Source organism: Phodopus roborovskii, unplaced genomic scaffold (genome assembly GCF_943737965.1).
Source record: "Phodopus roborovskii unplaced genomic scaffold, PHOROB, whole genome shotgun sequence".
Classification (NCBI taxonomy): Eukaryota; Metazoa; Chordata; class Mammalia; order Rodentia; family Cricetidae; genus Phodopus; species Phodopus roborovskii.
The window spans coordinates 22,829,298-22,846,456 of NW_026126549.1; the positions used below are offsets into that span (position 1 = coordinate 22,829,298).

General features: G+C 34.7%; 1 protein-coding gene across 2 annotated transcripts in view; it reads left to right on the forward strand.

Moving 5' to 3' along the window:
- Positions 1–17,159, forward strand: part of Wdr7 (WD repeat domain 7) — a 233,874-nt gene that overhangs the window by 88,396 nt on the left and 128,319 nt on the right. For both annotated transcript variants that reach the window (XM_051201101.1, XM_051201102.1), the window contains one exon: positions 7,752–7,865. In XM_051201101.1, the coding sequence (XP_051057058.1) occupies positions 7,752–7,865 (114 nt within the window). The remainder of the gene's footprint in view (positions 1–7,751; positions 7,866–17,159) is intronic.

The window sequence follows — 17,159 nt, forward strand, 5'->3', positions numbered from 1 at the left end:
GATTCAGTATCTTTATTGCTAAAACCATTATCCTTCTCTCTGCGTTCATCAGTTTCACTTCCGTTGACTTTAAAGCTCTTTACTGTTAATATATGCAGCACAGTGTAGTGTTTATGCCGCTTGGTTACCTGTTTTCACAGCCATTGCTAGTATGAGAAGAGAAAGGGGAAGGGTTTCAGTGACAAATTCTTAAGCAGTTCCAAGATGCACAATTCTGCTTGTAATTGAAGTTTCAAATCAGCCAGATTTCAATGATAGTGCATCAGGGCAGGTTTGCCTTTGTTTCACAACACCTGGAAGGTCAAGCCATGTGAGTTTTCCTTTCATCTGTGTCTTCTGAAACAAAAACTGCTTTTAGTTCACTTGTAGCCTGCAAATCAATCAAATCTTTGAATGGGTGCCTACGGTGAATTCAGAGTTTTAGATATCTTTTTTTTTTTTTTTTTTTTTTTTTTTTTTAATAGATCACTTTCAGTTCTGTTTGGAAAAGAAGAAGAATAAAGCTTTACACTTACACATAAGTACTCTGTTGAGCTAGTGTACTACTTGTATGTTTTTTGGTTTGTTTTGCTGCTTTCAGAATGGCCTACTATTACATATTTTTATGAGGGTAGTTTCATAAATAGTTCAAAATATTATGTAGGAAAATGTATTTCATTAATTAAACATGGGTTCTCTTGTTACCAAGTAATTATTATATTCTGATTTAATTTTAAACCCCTTTTTATCATACTTTTCATTTCTCTAATTGCATTACGCCCTTAATGAGCTCAGCCTGTTTCTGAAAAATTGAAATGATCTTTATTCAGAATAAGTGATACCTACCTTCAAATTTTCTTTATGTGAAATCTTTTTATAAGACAACAGCTATAGCATCTATAGTGTTATAATTTCTATTTTTGATGCTTAGAGAAGAAAAGTAGATACTGTGTCTTTAATGGAAAGCAAAAGGTTATCTTCTGTGGCCTTTGTGTGTATGTGCTGATGTGAGTGTAGGCAGCCAGACAGGCGGTGTGTGCAGAGAGACTAGGGAACGGCTGCAGATCGATCTGTGTGGTGTGAAGTGAATTAATGTGAGGCAGGCCGTCTGTCTGTCATGAGATTGTGGGGAACGTGGGCCAGTGTTGGTCAGTCACTGCACAGATCTGCTTCCAATAAATTCCTGCCTTCTGCCTGAAATGCAACTGGATATATTCACACACTCCCTTATCGTTGGATTTTACTTCATTCAAAGTGAATGTTCATATCAAATCATTGCCTCTAGTGTACTTTAATTAGATCACTGGAAAAACCACAGTTGTAGGAAACGGATGAAATAAAAAATACGTGCCATTGTTTTGTATATATTTTTCAATCTCACTGGAAATCTATATTTTATGAGAATGAGAAATATAATTTTTATTAACATTTTGTATGCTTTTGTTCTTCGCTCTAACAATATTATCCCTTCCATCTAATCTTCAGTAAAATAATAAAGTTACAGTGAACTGAACTGATTTTATATCCCAGTATTGCTTTATGTGCTGCATTAAAAAAAAATCTTACTAAATTAGCATTTTATCTTTGGTTGTTATGTTAGTCATATGACACTATAGAATTCTCCCGAGTTCATTTTATTTTTCACCACTCAGATATTATAAACCAGTTAGAAAATGTTTGTGAAGATAATATACAAGGCAAGATATGTATTTTTAGTTAATGTCTGTATTTCATTATCCAAATTAAATATTGTATTTTATGTGTCTAGGTGTTTTGTGTGCTTGTAGGGCTGTGCACCATGTATGTGCCTTGTGTTCTCAGAGGTCGAAAGAGGGCATCATAGCTTCTGGAACTGGACTTATGGATGGTTATGAAGCACTATGTGGTTTGTTGGGAATTGAACTGGGTCCTCTGGAAGAACAGTCCATGCTCTTGACTGCTGAGCCATCTCTCCAGCCCCTATTGGTGTATATTTGAGAATAGTTTTGGTCCATTGATTTTGAAGACCATATTTCTGTATTTACATTGAAACATTTCCAAGTTATGTGTGTATGTATGTGTAATTGGAAAGTTTAATTATTGCAAGTCTTTGGCAATAATAAGTGACCCAGGTATATAGAAATCTGTAAGGTCTCATGAAAATCTTCCTATTGTCTGTTCTCACGTTTCCTGCTTAGCACCCCACCCCATTCTGTCATGGCCAAACTTCTTCTCATTAGTTTTCTTTTCATTCCATTCTTCCTATTTCTACCCCGAGTCTCTGTATAAAATCTATATATGAAACCTATAATGGTAAAAAGTACACTTTGTAACATTTGGATTTGTATACTTCCTCTTTCATAATTTACTGTTATCTCTTTTTTATTAGATTTCTTGCTGTCCTTAAGAATTTCTTTTCCCCAAAGCACCATTATTATTATTTCCTAGTAATTAGGTAATATAATTTCTGTTGTGAAATTGAAGTTATTTTCATTATGTTCTGTTCAAGCCAGGTTTATTGAACTTTATTACCAATACTTTGAGTATATTTACCAAAATAATACACTTTAGTTTATTTTAATGTAATTTTGACAGACTAAGCTCACAAGTCAAAAATAAAATATCACCATACAATAAATTGTTTGCTTACAAATAAGCATGTTTTTGTACAAATGTTATATTCTTTTTTTTAATTTTTCACAATATGTCATCTTTTTTGATAATGAATTACAAGGTAGTATTTCTTGCTTAGATAGGCGTACACATTTTATATCAGTAACAAATTAATTTCCTCTTGTCTTTGTATTTCTTTGGAACTAATAATACAGAGGTTAGGGAGATGCTTTAGTACATGAGGTGCATGTTGCACAACCTTAGGCTACCGGGATCTGGAGATAGAGCTTATCAGTTAAGAACACATGCTGTTCTTGCAGAGGACCAGGATTCAGTTCCCAGCACCCACACCAGGCAGCTCAAAAACACATAAAACTCTAATTTCAGGGATCCAGTGACCTCTTCTGAACTCTGTGGGCTCTAGAAACATGCATGGTACACACAAATTCATAAGGCACTTTCGTCACACACAGTTTAAATAAATAAAATGCATAAGAACCTAAGGTCACATCTCCAGTGGCCATGTAAAAGCAAGGTACAGCAATGGTATTGGTGGCGGCAGATACATGTGCATCTCAGACTTGCTGTCCTATCCCAGCCATTCTGTGAATTCCAAGCTATCAGAATAATCATTTGTCAATAGATAAGATGTTGGGGGTTCGTGGAGAAAGAGAAAGGAAAAAAACCCATTGAAAATGCAGGCCTCCACACATACATGCATTGACAAGCACACCTGTATACTTTTACATATGGCATGTACACACATGCACAGAAAGAAAATTTTTTTGTCACAATCTTCATTTCTGTTTTGACTTGATATAGTCGTGTGATATAGTTGTGCATTTTTTAAATAGTTAAGTTTATGTATAATTTACTTAGAATAAAATGTGTAATAGTTTAGAACAATGTGTTTGGCCATGTACACACTCCCACAAGCAGGATAGAAATTGGCTTTGTTTTTAAAGGTTGATTTATCAAATCCTTTGTTTATAAAAATGCTATGATGCCTTCTTTTACAGATAGAGAATAAAAGGGTTAACATTATTTTAAAATGCTATTGAACTTTATATGACTTGAAATTTAAAGTTATTTCCTGAAAACGCACTGCTAAAATTGGCTTTGTTGGAGGATTTGAGAATGTTATGATTTGGTTGTCTGTCTTCAGCACCTCTAGCCTTCACTACCTTCCAGAACATTTAAAGAGTTTTAGAGAATTGGTTGACCTCACTGTACAGTGTTGTGGGATTTATGACATTGAGCTTTTTGGGGAAAAAAAAAAAGTGGTCTCTTTCTGTATTTACTGGTTATTAAATAACACAAAGATTTAATTGCATATTTAGGCAAAATCAGAACATTGCTTAAATTTTTTTTGAGAGCATGCATTCTTAGGTTGATGATGTCATTTAGTTGTAGGGTGTTTACCTAGCTCAGCAGTCCTAGGACTTATGAGGTAATGGCAGGAGACTCAGAAGTTCAAAGTGATCCTTAGCTACATAGCAAATTCCTGACTGGCATAGGCTATGTAACTCTCTCAAAACAAAGTGAGAGAAAGTCATGCCTTCCTGATAGAAGAAAATTCTCATGGGAATTTATTTTTTTACTATTGTATAAATACTCTACTGTTATTTTTTTTCTTCATCTACTTTTGGGGATCAGGGTGTACCCACAGTGTATACACACATGGGTGCCTTGGTTGATGGAGAATGTTAGAAAGCCGGACTTCTATGGGTAGCTTTCCTGAGATATAATTTATTTACTAAAGCTTCCCCTCCCCAAACAGACACAATTCAGAGAGCTTTTAGCTTATTCATACTATTGTGCAGCTATGTGCACAGTCATTTTTGGAAAGTGTTCACCTGAAAGTGAGCCCCACCCAGTGCCCAACGGCATATTCGCTGGTCCCCACTCCCTCTCATCTGTAGGCCAATGTCTGTTCTGCTTTCTGTCTCAATAGATTTCACTGTCTGGCTGTTTGGTGCCATAAGATGAGGTGATTTCTTTTTATTGAAGTTTCTATGTTTATGTTGCAACATCTCTTAGCTCCATCTTCTTGCATGGCAGCATAGCATTCCACTATATGACTATAGTTTGGTTTTTTCTTTTTATCAATATGACCATCTGTAGCCTCATCACTCTTCGGCTTTTGTAGATAAAGTTGCTGCAAATATGTATAGATTAGTTATGTATAGATTAACATATGGTTTCATTCCTTAACAGTAATTGTTAGATCATATGTAAACTTTGTTTGATATTTAGGAGGAATTAGAACACTGCTCACTGGTGATATTTGGAATCTTCTTATATGCTCTAGATAATGGCCTCTTGCTTGGATATGTGTTTTAAAAGAAAATTTTTCCTCTGGCCTTGCCTTTTTCCCACTCTTTATAGAGTTTTTGCAAAGCAAAAGTTACTTTAATTCTGATGAGGACTACATAATCAATATTTATTTGTGTGGATTATGCTTTTAATGTCAAGTCTAACCTTAGAGCTTAATGATTTTTTTTTAATTTAAAAATTCTAATTATTTTACATTCTGTATCTGAGTCCATAGTTTATTTGGAGTTACTTTGGTGTAAGGTGTGTGCTGTAGGTAGGATGCACTTTCCTCCTGATAATTCATATATAAGAGCGTTATCTCCAGTGTGGTAGTGTTGAGAGGTGGCAGAGAATTTCAGAGGTAGAGCCCAGAGAGCAGATGCTCAGTTCCTGGTTATGTCCTTTGAGAGTGATTGAGGTAGCTCTTAGGGGACTCCATGCTTGCTCTGTCTTCTTGTATCATCACGTGATCTTTCTTTCCACACTCTTGCTATGATGATTCTGAATCCCACTTTCCATGAGGTCCTGACCAAGGCCAAGTACATGCCAGCACTAGGTCCTTCCTTGATACTCCAGAAGAGATATACACAGTGGAATTCTATTAAACTGGCAAGAAAATGAAGTATGAAATTCTCAAGTAAATGGATGGATCTGGAAGTTTTATTAAGCGATAATAAGTTTAACTAGACTCAGATAGACTACATATTCTCTTATGTGGGGTGCCTAGTTCCTAATAATCAGAAGATCGATCTCTCTCTCTCCCTCTCCTTCTCTCTCCCTTCTCCCCCTCCCCTCTCCCCTCATCCCTGTCCCTCTCCCTCTCTCTTTCTCCTCCTGTGGGAGTCATGGTACATTTCCTTGTGATGAAATGACTTGGGGTTTTCAGATCAGAAGACCTGCATTTCAACTCTGGCTTTGGAACTTAGCAGTAGTGTTATGCTGAACAGTTTCTTTGTCTCTCTGCTTATATAGGATGAATATAAATGGCTTACTTATAAGCCTTAATATTGCTGGAGTTTCTTTCCAGCCTGGTCCTGCAGCCGCTTTGCCCCAAATAAACACACAAAGACTTACATTAATTTATAAACTGTTGGCCAATGGGCTTCTTACTGTTTAGCTCTCTCTTAAATTAGTAACCCATAACTACTAATCTGTGTATTTCTACATGACCTTATCTTACTAGACAATGCTAGTATGTGCTATTTTCCTGTTCTTTATATTGCATCTCTTCCTGGTGACTTGTCTCTCCTTCCTCTCAACCTAGCTTTCTCCTAGTCTGGTAGTCCCCCTATACTTTCTGCCTGGCTATTGGCCAATCAGTATTTTATTCATCAACAAATAAGATAAGCATATATACAGAAGGACATCCACATCATCTCAACTTTTACTTATTGAATATCTTAATTTCATAGTAAAGAAAAATACTAATGGTCATGATTGACCAGATTGTTCTTTTATATCTTTATTCCAGTTTCTCTGACCATCTTTAGAATTACTGAGTGTTAGGAAAGAATGAGAATGAGATTTCAAAGGTTGTATTTTAATTCAATTATATGAAAAATAATCGTTGATTTTTAAAAGTCATTTGACCAATGTGTCCTTTTCCCCAAGTAGATTGTGTAGATTAAATAATTAATACTTTTCTAATAAATCCTTCCTTCATGTTAAAATTGATCTTTTGAACCCAACAATAAATATACTTCAGGAGAGTGGTAACATCATTTTTCTTGTTCACTGGGGACCATTTTTTTTTCATCATTATTCCCTTTTTTCTCCCTTAATTCTTTACCTCCTTTGTCCCTTCCCAGTTTCCCTCCCTCTAAAATAGCTCTGAACAAATGATGCTACAATGACGGGGTGTTTGTGTTTTCTATATTCAATTTTTACTTCTTGTGTTCATCTACTATCAGTAGGACCTATTAGGTCCTTATTGACATCTTTGATGGTGGTGAATGAGTTAAGGTTTCGTTTCTTTTCTTTCTTTCTTTCTTTCTTTCTTTCTTTCTTTCTTTCTTTTTTTTTTTTTTTTTTTTTATTTCTCAGTGCCTTTGGTAAACCTGGGGAATTGTATATGGCAGTATATCTCAAAGAAAAATCCTTTAGTATTTACAGCATTTCATTTGTAAAACATTTGGATGGCTCCTGTACAAGCAAGTATTAAAGTACTTCTATAAAGCACTTGACTAGAAAATTTCCACCTCTGTAGTAGCCGTGATGAACTGATTATAATAATATAAAAACACTATAAAGTCTATTACTCATTGCTAACTTAGAAATAGTGTGGTAGATGCAAATTGGCACATCAGAGAGATGAAAAGATGGCTATGAAGGAAATAGACATTTTTGTGAAATAGTAAAATGGAAGCTTTGGTATAATTCTGGTCCTCATCCCTAATTCTCTCATAGAGAGAAATGTTTTTCTTTGGAGGCAATGCATCTCTCAGTGCATAGCTCCTTTTGTCCTCACCTTCCTGCCAGCTAACATAGTAGAGAAGTAAGCCTTTGAACTAGTTCTTCACTATATTTTTTTCCCTGATTGCTGTACAGTTCTGTTGAAATCAGATAACATAAGTATAGCAAAAGTGTTGCTGAAATGAATCAAATAAAAACATAATTTACATCAACATTTTGGGGTCTGATTTTCTCATATGTTGATTAAAACTAAATACAGGATATATCTATGCACGCCCATCCATATACATAAACGTAGTAAAGATGAGTGCTTTGTGCTTTATTTATTTATTTGTCTGTTTTACTTTGTCAGATTTTTTTTTTTTTTTTGAGAATAAGTAAAAAGCTTTACAAGTTTCACTCCATTTCCTTCACTTTGTAAAGTAAAATCTTGTCATTCTTGCCTATTTTAGCTGGAGTTACTGCGGAAGCCATGCAGACTATGGCAGCAGCTCCAGATGCCTCAGGGTCTGAAGCCAAAGTTCAGGAAGAAGAGCATGACCTCGTGGATGATGACATTACTACTGGTAAGCATAGACACAGGAATGTGACTTGTCGCAGCCTTGGTCAGTATTTCAAACTATTTGCTAAGTCATGTACCGAGGTTGTGTCTTTTGAGGGTAGGCTTGAAAATCGAAATGGGACTGTTGATTTTGTCCAGGATGGCACATGTCACTGTAATGTGAGTCTGTGAGCTGTGACTTTGTTTTTGTGGAAAAATCTTTTAATTGTGAAACTAGGGTCATTACTAAAGCCTTGGAACATGTAGAGGCATATACATGCCCACTAGGCTGTGAAAGGCTCTGCAACTAAAGGTTCAATTCAAGAATAATTAAGTTGTAGTGTCAATGTATGTTGTATAGGCTGCGTAAGAAAATGTACACACATTCTTTGTACTGCAATCGAGGAAGTGAATGCTGCCTGTTAAAGTTATGTGCTTGGAAATACTCTTCCTTGTGTTACCTATTGTGGAACTAGACACAGAGTAAATTTTACAGAGCCCACCTATGACATATTTAGCCTGTTACTGAGTCATTTTGACTAATGTTAATTGTTGAATCTCCCAATTTGTTGTGCTCAATTTCTTTGAGGATAAAAACAGACTGGATGGTTTTATTGAGACTAAGGTTTTTATTTTTGTTTGAGTACAGATGGTTATAAATAGTTAAAGATATGGCTAAAATCTCAAATTGCTATCAAGTGTGAATGTTAAACAACAACTTTAAAAACAACCCATTTGCCAAAAAATAAGAGTACAGTTTTTATTTTAACTTTTTACTGATTCTTTGTGGATTTCACATCATGCATCCTGATCCCACCCATCCTTCCCTTCATGCCTCCCTCTGCCCTGTGACCTTCCCCACAAAATAAAACAAAATCTAAAGGTATAGTATAAAAACAAAACAAAACAAAAATCTTGGCATGGAAGCTATAGTGTGGTCCAGTGAATCACACAGTATATACCCCTTAGTAGTCCACACATCTTTAAGAGTAAACATTTTAACAAAATCTAAGAATAGAATTTTCATTCTTTCATAGCAGTGTGTATCAAGTTTATTACTATTACCTCCTGAGCACCTTTGACTTCTTCCCACTGGGAAGAAGGTGAGAGAACTCAATGATTTCCTTAGATAACTGCAAAGTTTATGTCTAAGAACTATACCCTTAGGCAATGGCTTTGAATACATTTTGCCTAAGTAGGAGAGATGATACTGTTTCATTGTTAGTTTTTATAATAATATTTACTTTTTGAAATGATAATTGTAGCCTTTTCCCTTTTGGTCTTTCTCCCTCCAATGGCCCCACTTTTCTCTTTCAAATTCATTGCCTCTTTTTTCTCTGTTGTTATATATATACATACATATATTCCTCAATATACAACTACAACCTTCTCAGTCTGTATACTGTTACCTGTGTGTATATAGTCTTGGGGATCATACACTTGGAATTGTATTGTCAGTTTTTTTAACTTGTAAGTCTTCTGGTAAAAATATCATCTAATTTAAATATACATGCTTAGGAACCTCCAAGTTTTCAGAAATCATTTAGCATTTAACAGTTAATACAATTGTTTCAATAGCTACTAAAGGAAGTCTTTCATTTGCAGATATTATCTAAGAAGATACTTTTTACTTCCTGTTTTTATTACTTTTTTTTTTAAACAGTGCTATGGTTGTGTTTTATCTTAATTCCCTAGACAGCTAAAGACCTTCCATATAAAAAAAATTGCTGTTTAAATTCTTGCAAAGGAGGGTCTTGCAAACAGCAGTTGAACAGACCAGTGAACTTCCTGGAATAAAGATCACTGTGAGCACCCAAATAAACTTTAAGAAATTAATTGAAAATTTAGATTGTGCAATTACAAACACATGTGGCTGTAATATAGCTCATGACTACTGTGTTCTTACAAGTTTAATGCAGTTTTAATGTAAGTTCCATTTGGAGAATTAATTCATGTTGCCTACCATGTATTTTAATCTGTTTAATTTGGCTAAACGTGTATGACAAATGGCTTCTGTCAGTCGATTTATTCGCTTCATGCCATGGGTAGTGGAAGCAAGATTGTTCAATATCCAAAGTCTTTAAATAACCAAAAAAGCCTTCGTTAACATGTTGTCAGAGCAGTGAGCATGCTGCCGTCTGTTGATTGTTCAGGTTGCCTTTAGACTGTGCGACTTGATTAAGCTGTGATATAGATTTTTGTGACAGTTTAGAAGAAAACCGTGTTTCTTTTTATTGACTAGAATCCTATATAAATTGCATTATGGAAAATATGGTAGCTGCATGGAGAAAAACCCATTTTGAACATGGTCTTATTTGGGGATGAACAGTGTTATCTAGTACCAACACCACAGAGTCAAGGGCTGCCAGCTCAGCTGGTACCATTGAACAAAATTCAATGAATTGTGTTGGTTCTTTTAAAGCAATTGCTAATAGTACTTATTCATAAAATAACTAGGAATTATATCATGACTAAATTTGATGTATTTAGATTGATGTGGGTAGCTTTTTTCATTTTAGTTTTGCTGTTATCTGGAAGTAATTTGACCATTTACCAGTTGAAATACAAAACGTAATTTCCTATTTACTAGCAGAAGGATTATTGTTTCTGAAATTATAATTTCGGATAAAGTGGGTGAGGTATGAACACTGTTTGAGGACGTTTAAGCTTAAGCCAGCTCCTTTTGTCAATGTTCTCACAGAAGTAAAGCAGCACAGAAAGCTGCCTAAGTGTGGGCTCTGATCAATGGAACTAATTAAGTGTATTTGAAATGAAGAGTACTTAATTGGAAGAGAACAGCTGGAAAAACTGGGAGAAAAAAAAAATGAGTCTTGATTGAGACGATTTAAATCTTCACCATGCCATTTGAACAATATGCTGCAGCTTTTTCTATCTTTCTTTTTAACGCTAGTAGCCATTGATCAGTGCTGCAGAGTAATACCTGTGTGCATGTGAACATGCTCAGATTTGCTTACCGTTCTGTCATAAGGGTTGTCACATTCTTAACTATGTGGTTTACATTACATATCACATGTTTTGCTGGATCACCATTTTAATGTACCAAATATAAAAACTTACTTCATATGAATTTTATATCATATAATATACATAGGAAATGTACTTTCTCAAAGAAATTACCTTAGGGTTTCCAATATTCTATATATTTAAGATATAAGATCTTCTTTACCAATGATAGAATTTTATTAAGATTATGTTCAGATATTTACAATCTCTGAATATCATGTAATATATATATTTATATATGTTTTTAATATTGTAAATAATATGTTTTGATTGCATTATTATTTTACAATACTTTGTTTTATTAATTTATTTTTCATATGAACTTTAAACATGTCAATTCAGAGGGGGCTTTGTTTTCTTGGTGTCCACCATCCCCTCTGTTTCTTACATGCTTTCCACCTCCTCTTCCATAGGGTTCTCTGAGCTCTGAGGGTAGGGGCTGGATGGAAACCTCCCTTCTAGGGCTGAGTGTTCCACTCTTTGCATAGTGTCTTGCTGTGTGTCTCTATATTTGTTCCAATCTGCTGCAAGAGGACACTTCGCTGATGATGACTGAGCAAGATGCTGATCTATGAGTGTAGAGGAATATCTTTAGGAGTCATTTTATCACCATAGGCTTTCAAACCAGGCTGGCCTCAATCTCACAGAGATTCACCTGCCTCTGCCTCCCGAGTACTGGGAGTAAAGGCCTGTACCACTAACACCCTGCTTATTATGATCTTATATAACATCATTATATTACTAGGGGACATCTCATTAAAAACTGACATCCATAGAAAAAATTTGAGATGAAGCAGGATTGATTCTTGAGTAGGCATTCTGTGTGACATAATTTTTCTTTATATAGTTATCTTTATGGTAAAAGATAGCATTGAGGATGGAGTGACAGATCTTCTAAATGTTACTTTTTACACATCAGTTTAGTATATATTTTTAGGTCATGCTAGTGTTGGTGTTCTTTAAAATATGTAACTAATAAAATAGGCAATAGTAATTACCTCATGGAATGTACATTCCAGTAGGGGAAACACAATAAAAATAATAATTAAATATGCACTGTGTAAGATGAGACATGCTACAGAAAAAAGAAAAGACAGAGAAGAATCAGATATAGTAAAGGTATTAAAAGTCTTTACATATGAAGAATTGTCCATGACTCCTACAAAATTATTTTGAAATGGAAACTAGTATTGTCCTGGGTCTGTAAACGAGGGAACACGCCTGCGGAGAAGGCATTTGCAGGGTCTTGTGCTTGGCTGCTCATAGCCCTAGATTATAGCATAAGCCCCCATGATTCAGAATTATGAACCTATACTGCTTCACATTCTCAATGAATGATTTTGGAAGATTTTCTCCTTTTTTAAAAAAAGTAAAATGATATCATAGACTATTGATATGCTTACAGTATCAGATAAGCAGTGAGGTAAGGATCCTGTCTCACTGCTTAAAATTAAGGTAGACCAAGGAGGGTAGAGTCATCGCCCAGCATTCCAAAGATGCCGTTTAGTCCACAGCACCATAAGAAAATCAAAGTGAGGCCAAAATACTCTCCTTTGGTGGGGGTGGGGCACTACACATTTCTTCTCTAGAATTCCTAATGTTACTTAGGACTAGTGTGACAAGATTGCAAATTGAAACATTTTTTTTTTTTTTTTTTTTTTTTTTTTTGGTCACTACAGCCTTTTTTTATCACATACATGTTAAACAGAGAGCTCATTGTTCTGTCTGGTTTTCTGAAGTCATCACTATAAAACCGACACCTTAACAAATACTCATGTATTAAAGTCTCAACATGTCTGTTAAGATAAAGCTCGACAGAATGTCTGGTCTGAGACTAAATATTGATTTGCTCATTTTACTACTTACTAAAGGCCCTATTCATAACATATTCTTACATTACTTTCTGACTAAAAGATGGGAAATTTGCCATGTTCAGGTCCAGATAAGCTTCATTAGAGAGAGAGAGACTGGAACATTATTTATTCAGAAATCAAAATTGCTTTTCTAACACAAAAAGAGACTTTGTAATTAGTGAGAGTTATACCCGGGTTCTTTGTCTTTCTCATTTTTAAATTTACAATTTGTAGTGTGAAAAGGAGTACAAGGAGTACTAGATATATGTGACTTATTGTGAACAACGTTTGTCCTTTTAGTTCTTAAATTAATCTTGCATCATGAGTTTTTCTTTTACTTGAAGATTACAATATACATTGTACAATATACAAATGACAATATACAAATTTCATCATTTTTCCCTTCTCTTTCCTCCCTCTAAACCTTCCCATATGCCCTATATATACCTTCATGTTCCATAGATACCTAAAGTCTCATCCAGAAGAAGTTGCTTTGTATTTCTTCCTACAGCTTACCCCCTTCTATTTATACTCAATTGAATGCCATCACTAATGGCATAATTAGTCTTCTCCAACTGTAATTGGTGCTAATTTTTCAAAAAGTTTCTCTCATTCCTTAGAAGCATCCTAGACCTAGACCCTTTTTTTTTGTGTGTGTTGTTTTGTTTTAATTATTTATATTGTCTATTCTATAGCCACCTTCCTTACTCTTTCTCTTGCCCATGTTCAATGTAAGTCATCCATTACTGAGAATTTCAGTAGCCTGTGCATCATTTTTGCTCTTGTTAATTATTAATAACTGACTGTCCACTGAGTATAGCAGAATTTCCAAAGACTTTCCTTAGGTAGATAGAGCCATTCAATGATTCCCCTTATCTCCAGAGCCATCAGCTACTTTATTTCTCACAGATTAACCATAGTTCATTCTTTGCATGATTCCATGTGCACCCATATAGGGGTGATGTTCCTTTCAAATCCTTCTTAAGTCATGACCGTCTTCATGCAGTCCTTCCGAATCTCTGTTCCATAGTCTTTCTCACTTTATTTTCTGTACCCTTGCAGAATAATATCATGCCATGCACTTTTTATGTTTAAGCACTTCACTTGCCTTTGAGACTCTTTTACAGGCATGCAATTTTAAACTATTTGTGTTACACTGGCATGACTACAATGTCTAGATATGTAGCATCTCCTTAATAAAATGTTTAATAGCTAAATAATTAAATTAGTGAATCTGTAAGCTTCCTTTATGTCAAGTAGAACTTACCATTTACGACATATTTTTATAAATTCTTAGACACTGTATTCTTCCTTTACTTACATGGCGTATGTTTCCTTTAACCCCCTTCTTAATTGCTATTAAAAAATACTGAGTGATTATGGGCTATTTTCTGACAATCTCTCTTGCTATAAAACAAAACAAAAATGAGACTGGGTGGAAACAGATGTGAGAGTGTAGATAGCTAGATAGCTCTATTGAACTAGCCACAGTTGACTTTTCATTAATATTATGTCGTCTTCTCTTGGAAAACATGTTTTCACAATTAGGAATAGGATGTGATGTGCAGGATTTATTTATTTATTTATTTTTAAAATACAGGTAAGTTATATGGAGCTGATGCGCATTGTAACTGATATGTGGGTAGATGTTGGAGTAGCTGTGTGTTCTCAAGCAGAAACTGATTTCCAAATGCCCTGTTGCCAACTGGTTTGAAGTGACCTTTTGGTCTATAGACAGGGAAGATGACAGCTCTACTTTCATGACAGCCTGCGAGAACTTTTTGGCTTACTATCTCTTCCCCTCTGCTCTGTGTGTTCTCATCCTTTGCCATGGTAACTGCTGCATGACCATTGGTCCTAGCCCTGTCAAGGAAAGATGAACTCTTGTTGCTTTCTTGGAGCCAGAGGTTAGTAGGGTAGCCACTGTCTAATCTGGGGAGTGGAGGCCCACTGCAGGAGAAGCAAAGAGGTTTGTGTGAAGGTAAGAGATGCTCCAGGAGGTGGTCTGCTCCAGGAAGATTGCAGTTTTTTAAGGAAGCCTGATAAATATGTGACACTTAAGAGGAGAATGACAAGGTACATCTGTGAGTGGGTACAGGCACTTATAAACACTATGAAAATTTGCTTTCAGTTGTCAGCTGAAACTATACCTCAACTCATGCAGGTATTTGCGTTTATTTGTCTGATAGACTGGCTTGATAATGCTTGCTTGAGAAAAAGTATAAGAGACAAAAGAGAAAGGCGAGCCAGGATAAAAGATGGCTATTAAATGCCATTTAAATGTTCAGTTTCTCAGTGAACAAATCTTAGGCTTTTGTAAATGAATGATCTACTTAATATTGATTTATTTTGCCCAAGAATGTGTTTGTACATTTAAGCAAATTAAATGTCATAAAGCATCAGAGGTTCTAAACATGAATTGCTTTAATCAACAGTTGCCTTGGCACCAGATCTTTCTTAATGATATTTTCTAAACAGAGCACTATTATTTTTTAAGTGTATATGCATAGAATATTTGGACATAGTATTTCTAAAAGGTATTGAGCCAGTGTATATAGTAATTAAGTAATCTTAAGCAACTCTCATACATTGATACATTTAAAATTGGGGACTTAGTAACAGTACGACACACTAGCATTCATTTAATACCTAATACGTATGAGACTATGGTCTAGACTTTTTAAAAAACCGTAACAACTCACGTGACACATTTTCTTCATCACTTCATTTTACAATAGAAGAAAGTGAGGGGTTATTCACAGATAGGAAAAGGTGAAGTTAAGATTTGAATGTAGGTTACGTGCCTCTGTATTATAGACTTTTGATTGGAAGGAATTTGCCTGAAGCTAGAAGCTAGTTCATTTAAAAAAAAAAAAAAATAGAGGAAAAAACCCACATATTTATTCAGGCATATATTTTCTTTTTGTGTGATATAGAAACTTTAATTTTTCATTTTAATGTAATGTAGTTTACCTTTTTATGTAGAAAGGGTAATATTTTAAATTTAATGACTTTATGTTTAATAAACATAAATACTTATATGAAGCTATACCAATAAGTTCAGCAATGTATAACTAAGATGGAACTGTACATTTAATTGTATATGTTTGTACATTGTATATACTTGTACATTTAATCCTATATATTTCTTTTTGTTGAGTTTGGGAAGCCCCAGACATTCTTATTCTTAATTTAATAAGAATGTAGGAGCAACATTTAAAGGAAAAAGTTATCTCTCCCTGTGAGTGTACTGTGTAACAATACCTGTAAGATAAGAATGAATTGCACTGCATCAAAGCACACTATTATATATCTGTATGTTAGGTGAAGTACCCTTATAATTGATATCAAACCTATATGACCAAAAGTCATAATTCACAAAAGGAATGACAACAATGTCTCATAATTCACAGGCCTCATGTCATACCCGTGAGTAATATTTCTACTGTATGAGTTGTGTTAAAGGAGAGGAACAGGTTTTTAAATGGATGTTATATTTTGAAGAGTCTTCCTGATACCTGGTAGTTACTTTAAATACACAAGGAAGGCATTATGTTTACTAAACTTGGCTTTTTTTTTTTGATAAAAATCAGTTGTGAGGCATAAAGATCTTTACCCTTTGCTTGAATTTTTAATCACAAATGAAAGGTAACTGTTATTGGAAGTGAAGATAATATCCTCATGGTCTGTTGTTGAAAGGATAGTACTAACTGAGATAGGATGAAAATCAGTTGGGTTTTCTTTTCTAATAGTGATAGTTCCAAATAACAATGAGTGAACTGCATGAAGTAAATCCAATTTTAAAGGACTTGGAATTTGAACCTAGTCCAGGGATTCTCTGTGTCCCCTACATTTTTGTTTTTCAGAATGGTTATTATCACTTAAAAGAATCTTCGAGAATTTCTATTTAGTTCCATATAAACATTAACCTGCTATTAACACATTCTTTAGTCCATCTCATAAAGCAGTCCTGTAGTTACAAGGCTGATAATTTTAAACTCTGGACACTATTTTATATATTCCCACCTATACAACAAACATGAACATATAAGGGGGTTTAGATCACTAGATCCAGGTAAGGATGGAAAGACATAAGAGGTTCCCTTCCTTTGTAGAGGTGGGAAAGCTTTCGACCTAAAACAGTTTACTGATTTAGAAACATTGTCCAGGACTATAGAAGAGTGGCTTTGATAAACTCGCCAGATGAGCAATAAGGAAGGAGGCTTTATTCTTAGGTTAGCATAGTAGTTTGGAAGTAACTGAGTTTATTTTTTCCATTATTTATTATTTTAAAACAGAGTTCATTGTTAAGATTAAAAGAATAAAAGTTCTTGATGATAAGCTTAATACTTTGTATTCAACAAAAAAAATGGATCACCCACAAGTCTTGGACCTCCAGAGGAAGAAAGTAAGGCTCCTCACTAGATCTTCTTTCTGTCCTT